We start from the raw sequence: 8,350 nt of genomic DNA on the forward strand, positions 1-8,350 counted from the left end.
GATATACAGGATGGATAAAATGGGAGGGTACAACTCCTTGACAGCAAACTAATTATCTAATCTCGGTCTTTCACAGCATAACCCAGTACAGTACCGCCATCGGCCTGTGTAAACCAACCATTACAACTTCAAAAGCAAGTCACTAAACAAGCTAAGGAAGCAGAAAGAGGAAAAACATACCATTACCTAAAGTTACTAGGAGTACTAGCACCAATAGTACTTAAAATGGTTGTAATAAGCCAAAACCCAGAATAAGAAATCAATCATGGCAGGCATGTAGCAATGTTGCTCCTAAAGTAGCATTACCTAGTCATCGATCTATCCAACGCAAATGCCACTTAAGTATTCTTGTAATTGATCATTGATGACTACTTAAGGTTAATAGTGTTTTCAATTGGCATTTACAAGTGTTTTTATATTGTATACTAAGCTTTAGATTACTTCTATGATCAATTTAAATAAATGAAAATGTTTGTAAACTAATCTATATGCTTAAGACAAACAATTGCTAGCCAGTGAAAAGGAACGTTAAATCATGGTAAATTAATTAGAAAAACAATCTTATACTCCGTATATGAATTGAATATTGAATCTTCAGTACATTAATTAAGATTGAGTAAAAGAGGGCATGAATCAAGCTAGCACATAATTGGCTTGACATGGTATGACCGTATTGAGTTTATTATAAGTCTGGCACAACACGAGAGACACGAATTGAGCCACAAGTTATACATGGCACTACTTGCAAATAAGAGCCTCCTATCATAGCACAATATATGAGTCTACCCAGCATAGACTCTATTTCTAAAAGATCGACACAACATGACTTTTTCCTAACGTGTTTCAAGATAAATACTACTCAACTCGTTAAAGATGATATGGTGATACCCACAAGTCGACTTACAGAGTTACAAACCTACACGAACCATCTCATTCACAAATGCATGATACAGATACATGTGGAGTGTATGCACCACTGCACCCCTATTTTATGCACAAAAGCCCAAAATAAAGACTAGAGAGCAATCTTAAAATTTTAGGTTTGCCTTTTGGAGCATTAACAAACGACACCTTGCAAAAATAGGTCATATAACCGTAATTTCCGATTCCAATAATTTCGACGGTGAAATGTATTAATACACTTCGGGCCTGAACTGAACTGAACTGATTGGAGCTGAACTGAACTGAACTGATTGGAGCTGAACTGAAATGAACTAAGCTGAAATGAATATTTTATGAGAGAGGAAAATTAAGAGCTGAACTGATTGGAGCTGAACTGAACTGATTGAAGCTGAACTGAAGTGAACTGATTGGAGCTGAACTGAACTGAACTGAACTGAATTGAAAATAACTAAATATGAACAGACCCTTCATACCCCTAATAAAAGAAAATTATCCATTTAGCAAAAGAAGCTACTAGAAACAATCTAGGGGTTTCAATCAAATCAAAAGTTTCAATTCATTTCATTATTTCCCTTAAACCCTAAATATTTATTAATCATCTTCAACCTTTCTACTCATTTTACTGCGAAACCCAAATTTTTGTTTGATAAATTAATTTCTGCAGATCTTAATCTTATAGCTCGAAGAAGATAACAATGGATGATTCAAAAGTTCAGCAATTGAAGCAATTCGTTGATCTCTGCAAATCCAATCCTTCCATTCTCTACGATCCTTCTCTCTCTTTCTTCCGTGATTACATCGAAGGGTATGAATTTCCGCCATTGCCAAAACCTTAGTTTAATCTCGTCGTTTCTCTATCCTCTTGATTTTTCTCATTGTTTTTGCATTTGTTGGTTTCAGTCTTGGTGCTAAGCTTCCTACTTCTTCCGACAAATCGGTAATTTGTTTCTAGGGTTTTTTTTTTTTTTAATTTTTTATTTCGATTAATTTTTTACAAAAAATGCTTGTTAATTTGAGCTTTTTGTGTGTGTATGTTGTAAATGTTGTTTGAATTTGTGGATTCAGAAATACACTGTTGATGATGAGAGTGACGAGGATGTAGCGGATGCTAAGCCGCATGTTGAAGAAGTAGAGGAAGAAGAGGAAGAGGAGGAGATTGTTGAATCTGATGTTGAGTTAGAAGGCGAAATCGTTGAGCCTGATAATGATGCTCCTCAGAAGGTCTTTTTATTTTATCTATTTTTTTGATGCATTTGATTTGGTTATTATCGGAAATGTGAGAATTTTCATGTGTTGAACTATTTGAAATGAAGTACTTGTATGATATTTGCTGCTAAAATGCTTGAAAAATCGTTGTTATTCGGTTAGGTTTGGTGAATGAACTTTGTTATTGGAATATTGATGAATAATTAGATGGTAAGAAATTAAGGTTCTATATCATTACCCTGAATGCCTCTGCCCAAGCTTCGGCCTTTGACGTTGTAAGTGTAGGGTAAGTAGCCTTATGTGAACAATTGTGAAGGGTGTTGTGCTGTCTTTATGAGTGAGGATTTTGGATGGTGGTTTGAACTGTATTGTTTGAGTTTGAGTAACAAAATGCTCTCCTATAGTTGCAAATATATTGACTCTTTTGTGTATTGGAATTTTTTGTAGATGGGTGATTCTTCGGTTGAAGTCACAGATGAAAACCGTGAGGCGGCTCAAGAAGAAAAAATGAAGGCAATGGAAGCAATTTCGGAAGGTAATTACATCATTTATGTTGTAAAGTTTTTTGGGTGTTTTCTCAGCTTTCCCTTGTCTTATTCATGTGTGCCTTTTGGGATATTAGGCAAACCAGAGGAAGCAATTGAGCATTTGACATCAGCTATATTACTCAATCCGTCGGCTATTATGTATGCTACCAGAGGTAAAACTTCATGCTCTGTTCAGGTTATACTTTGTATTTTGATATCATTGTTTTTATTGACTGTTGTTCTAGTGTTTTACTGATTTGTCATCTGCTGCTCCACAGCTAGTGTGTATGTAAAGATGAAAAAGCCAAATGCTGCTATACGTGATGCCGATGCTGCTTTGGAGGTAACATTACACTTGAATATTTTTTTAACTGAAACTGATTGGATAATGGTTTATGAAAACTCCTCTTGGATAGCTGATTGACTGCTATAGTGCTATATATGTTGCATTTATGTACTGAAATTTTGAAATTTGTTTATTTATAGTTGTCATAGGGTTTGAATCTTGTTGGCAGTTGCCACTGTAATAATGGTCACTATACCACTTTTGTGGGCAAATTTGTATGGTCTGCCACTGCCTTGGACTTATATTGCGGTTGTGCTAAGTTCAAAAACCCTATACATTGCACGGTGCAGTGATACAACCAAGATTTAATACCCTTGTATTATTTGAAGAGTAAATGCCTGCCCACTGTAGATATGATATGATATGTTGAAATCGATAGTCTCCTGCCCTAACCTATGCATAACCTATTCATGTTCAGTTTGCTCAATTTTTATCCATGAATGGATTTCATAGTGCAGCTTGCAGAAATCTTTTAACTCATATTCCTTTTGCCAGATAAATCCTGATTCTGCTAAAGGGCACAAAGCTCGTGGCATGGCAAGAGCAATGCTTGGTCAGTGGGCAGAGGCTGCTAAGGATTTGCATGTGGCCTCAACAATCGACTATGATGAAGAAATAAGTGCGGTGCTGAAAAAGGTGCTACCAATATTGATTTTTTTATTCTGCATATTTGTTTATATCTGTTTATTATCTGTTATTATTGGTTTGACACCCCAGCGTTACTCAATCTTACATTGATGAAGTATGTTGAGGGGGGTTTCTTTCCTTGTAAGCAGTAACAGTTGAGTAGGTTAACAGTAACAGTGTTATTTTCTATCTACATACTCTACTGGTTGGATGCATTTGAATGAGATGATAGTGCAAGCTATAGAGATATAGTACTTTGTTAACTCGTTTGGCAGTAGTGTAGTTAGCTGGTTTAACTAGCAGTTAGCAGTTATTTAGCTGTTTTGCACACTAGGATATAGCAATCACCTAATGGACAAGCATTTTCTATATAGGGACCAAAATGCTGATGCAAAATGATTTTGTAAAATACTAACGTTTGGAGTTTTAAACCGCTCTTTTACAACCGTTATTGTTATTGTGACCATAATTAATATTTGATTTCCTGTAGCAATACCTGGCGTTAGGAAAGGGTGAGGCCGCCTTTATGTAAATTGCTATTTTGGTGGTGGTTGGGGGTGGAGCCAATAGGATGCTGGATTAGTTGATTCAAGAATTTGGGTCAAAGCTCTGTTTTCAAGGACTTACGACGTAAAATTGTATTTTTTTAATGTGAGAAGAATACTAGGAAGTAACAACTTTTTTTTTTGGTCTTCCTGTTGTTTTTATTTGTTTGGGATGGGAGTTAGGGTTCTACTTGGTATTCCTATATATGTTTACACCTCTCAAATCGACCTATCAGGTTGAGCCCAATGCACACAGGATTGAAGAGCATAGGAGGAAATATGATAGGCTGCGCAAGGAAAGAGAGGAAAGAAGGGCTCAACGAGAAAGACAGCGCAGGAAGGCTGAAGCACAGGTTTCTGTTTTTTTTTTTTCCTCCTTTTGATCCGAAATTGTGTTATTGTGTTGACTATGCAACTGAAATGGTGATGTTCCTTTTTAGGCTGCCTATGAGAAAGCCAAGGAGGAGGAAAAGTCATCTTCAAGTAGATCTGGCGGTATGCCTGGGGGATTCCCTGGCGGTATGCCTGGAGGGTTCCCTGGTGGTATGCCTGGAGGGTTCCCTGGTGGCATGCCTGGTGGGTTCCCAGGAGGCATGCCTGGAGGATTCCCAGGAGGCATGCCTGGAGGGTTCCCAGGAGGTATGCCTGGAGCGCCTGGAGGTATGCCTGGAGCCACTGGAGGTATGCCTGGAGCTGCTGGAGGTATGCCTGGTGGAATGCCTGGCAATGTTGATTTCAGCAAAATATTAAATGTGAGTTGAAATGCTGTTTTGAAATGATTTTTACGGTATTTCCATATTGATGATTAGCCAGCTGTACCTTTTGTATTACTTGATACTTTTATCTCTTTATGCTTCTTGTTTCTCCAAGCCTGAATTTGATTTCTTATATGGTAATTGTAATGTTTGGATCAGGACCCTGAGTTGATGACGGCCTTTAAGGATCCAGAGGTCATGGCGGCTCTTCAAGATGGTAAGTACTAATGTCATTCAGCTCTTTCTGATGTGGTTAATGCACTAATTATGGATTTTGTTATTTTATATTGCTATCTCAATGGCTCAACTTCACACCTTGTTTGGTACAAGGTCATGATTTGGTGGAATTGTAATGAATTTTGTACACAGTTTGGTACTCTGTATTAATGGTCTGTGAATGGCCAAAGCTGTACACAATACCCCTGCACTTCTATACATGTGCTCTTATTGATTTTCATGACTAATCATTACCACCAGTGACTGACTATTAGACGCTGTAATGAAAAATGTGAATTTTACCTCGCACATTCTTATGGAAAACTCCATGTCAGTTTATAAGCAAAATCTTGATACTAAAAACTCGGTGAGATTGGATAGACTATAGAGGTATCCTTGGGCCTGTGATAACCTAGTTTAGTTTTAGTCATCCGACTTTATATTGATTTGTGTCTGATTAAGTGGGCTGACTTGCTCATTAAAAGTGGCCATTTGGTGGTGGGGTGGGGAGGGTTCAATTTCTGTATCTAGAGACGTCAAATCCCATATTACCACATTCTTATTTAGAGAGAATGGGGTGGATTGTTTTGATTTTGGCCTTAACCCATTTTATGTCTTGTCAATGGAATGGGTTTTCTTTGTGTTGTTCAATAAACATGTCTAATTATTCCCATTTCAAAATCACTTCCATTTAATGTTATACATTGGTTTGTGAAAACTTAGCAGCTATAATGAACATTTTTAAATTATGAAGAAATTCTGCATTGGTATAACATACAGACAAATAATACTATGTTAGTGCATTGCATTTTATATGATTGGAGTAATTAAAAAGCTTTTAGATTCATGATTGTGCACTCCTTGCATGCAGAAGGCATCAAGACAATGTTAGCAAATATGTAGGGTGCCATAATGTTCTATTATGCTTCATTGCATTATTGGAGAGCAGAGCATTTTACATTATTTTTCTGGACAAATTCTCTTGTTTTCCTTGCATTTTTGAAATTGTTGTAATTGTATCTGCTGTTCTGGCCTTACCACATTGTAGGCCTTTTGGGTGTAGGGTAGAGATACAGACATACAGCAGCGTGAAAATTATATTTACTAATGCTAAATGCTGTGGTTATATTTGGGTCATCTCCCCATAAATTTATTTAAATAATGTTGGCTGAGACTGAGTTACTGGTTAGAGTTGTAGGACTTGCTAATTTGAAATGGGCCTGTCCAAGAATTTATATTTACTTCTGGTTTAATCTTGTAATTTCTCATCTTTCTATATTAAGTATGAATTGAGTTCTCAAATTTGATGCATGAAAGAATGTAAGGTTTCTATTGACTAGGTATCATATCATTTGTTTTAGGTCATTGAGATTTTGAAGGTCGGCAATCTCCATCCTGATTTTACTCTTTTCATTTGAAGTCTGCTCATAATTTAGTTTCTGAAATTTGATTTGGTATGCTTACAGTAATGAAGAACCCAGCAAATCTGTCAAAGCACCAAGCAAATCCGAAGGTGGCCCCCATTATTGCTAAGATGATGGGCAAATTTTCCGGTTGATTGTGGAGGTACGTCTGTTAGTGAGACAAAACATGGTGACAAAAAAAATGAGTGGTCTTCCTGCAAAATTTTAAAGGATTGAGTGGAGGTACTTAACTTCGGCACTTTTGCCCTTTTAGTTGACCTTATTGTGCATGTTCCAACATTGATGGGCTTCACTTTTATATATTGCTAGACAGCAGCTAGTTGTAAGTCATGCTGTGATTTGGATGAAACTTGTATCTTGATTTAGAGCAGATCTTATAGACCGATTTTAAAGATAGTTGCTGTTAATATTGCACATTGTCAGCATTAGTTTTATGGAACTTTGGAAATTTGTGTAGTTGTTTCGGTGTCATACTGTCATCGTTATAGTTGAGTTCAAATATTGGATTGCTTTATTGCATCGAGTGCTCTATTTTTGCTTGGAGTTTCTGCATTCTGTGCGCATGTTCTTTGTACAAGGATTTGAACCTCAGGCGCGGGAGTTGAGTGGTAAACTAGCAATCCACTTAACTAAACTCATTGTTTCCATGTTAGTAGCAAGATTTGGGAAACAGATGGTTAATTATGCTTATTACAAGATGTTGGTTGTATGCATTAATTTAAGTAGAAGTTACTTTATCAAATTCCATTGGAGTTTCATCTGGATTTATAATCCCCTTTTTTTAAAACTAAAATTATTTCATTAATTAAAAGCCATGAAAGAAGTCAAAAAACAACAAATGCGATAGTGTATATCGAGCTGAATCAATCCATTTTTATTATAGTAACGTAATCTATTTTGCATAGGATCCTAATGTTCTCCAATTTTACTATAGTAACGTAATCTATTTTGCATATAAATGATATAATACTAATATACTTTTGACTAGTACGTATTTTGCAACTGAATATGATGTTATTCTAATATGGCTCCTATTGGTTAAGGACTATTTACCCCCACAAGAGGAACTTCCGACTTTCTTAGTAAGTGTTACTGTCATACGAAATAGAATATACTTGAGATGAAGCATCATTATTCTTAAGAAAATAACTCGTTTATTTGATTCTGCTTTGATTATGACAAATGTTCTCAAAATTTTTATTTTCCTTTTTCCTAGAATTATCCATATGAATAAATGAAGGGAAATTCCCTAAAATTTATTCTTTGATTGTGTCAAACAAGTAATACAAGTACATAATTACAAAGTATGAGTATAATTATTAAAAAATTTTTAATAAAAAAACGGCTAAATGTTCTTTACAAAAACAGTCATATGTTCTTTACTAAACAACTCTATGTTCTTTACTAAAGCTGGATATACTATGCTTGGTACTTTAGTACATACGACTACACGGAATAGGAGAAGGGGTGGTGATATATAATGGTTTTGAGTTTTTGACTTTAGGAGGGGGAGTCTTCTAATTTCGTAAAAAGCAGGTGGTAAGTTCAACAAAGGATAATCTAAGAGAATGGTTAATTACAAATTTTCCTACTCCATAAAATTTTTTTACCCTGAATCTTACGATATACTACTTATTTACTTTAAGTGCTATGTCAAATATGGCATACAAGAAAACTCAATAAAATTAATAAGGAAAATTTGCAAATTGCAGCCATTTGAAGTTCGTATTTTGCAAATTGCAGCTATTTAAAGTTCGTATTTTGCAAATTACAGCCATTTAAAAAAAAAACTGTAAATTGC

General features: G+C 35.7%; 1 protein-coding gene across 1 annotated transcript; it reads left to right on the forward strand.

Annotated features, from left to right (window-relative positions):
• The first annotated feature begins 1,428 nt into the window (after positions 1-1,428).
• LOC110692759 (FAM10 family protein At4g22670-like) lies at positions 1,429-7,068 on the forward strand. Its single transcript, XM_021869824.1, has 11 exons — positions 1,429-1,708; positions 1,804-1,840; positions 1,969-2,124; positions 2,557-2,644; positions 2,732-2,809; positions 2,915-2,979; positions 3,478-3,618; positions 4,391-4,507; positions 4,595-4,906; positions 5,069-5,126; positions 6,592-7,068. The coding sequence occupies exons 1-11, from the start codon at positions 1,599-1,601 to the stop codon at positions 6,681-6,683; spliced, it is 1,254 nt and encodes a 417-aa protein (XP_021725516.1). The 5' UTR covers positions 1,429-1,598; the 3' UTR covers positions 6,684-7,068.
• Positions 7,069-8,350: the final 1,282 nt, after the last annotated feature.

Source organism: Chenopodium quinoa, unplaced genomic scaffold (genome assembly GCF_001683475.1).
Source record: "Chenopodium quinoa cultivar QQ74 unplaced genomic scaffold, ASM168347v1, whole genome shotgun sequence".
NCBI classification, from domain to species: Eukaryota; Viridiplantae; Streptophyta; class Magnoliopsida; order Caryophyllales; family Amaranthaceae; genus Chenopodium; species Chenopodium quinoa.

Coding starts and splice junctions, on each gene's coding strand:
- LOC110692759 (XM_021869824.1), top strand. CDS start 1,599: ATGGATGATTCAAAAGTTCAGCAATTGAAGCAATTCGTTGATCTCTGC. Junction 2,125..2,556: donor ATAATGATGCTCCTCAGAAG/GTCTTTTTATTT, acceptor AATTTTTTGTAG/ATGGGTGATTCTTCGGTTGA. Junction 4,508..4,594: donor GCAGGAAGGCTGAAGCACAG/GTTTCTGTTTTT, acceptor GTTCCTTTTTAG/GCTGCCTATGAGAAAGCCAA.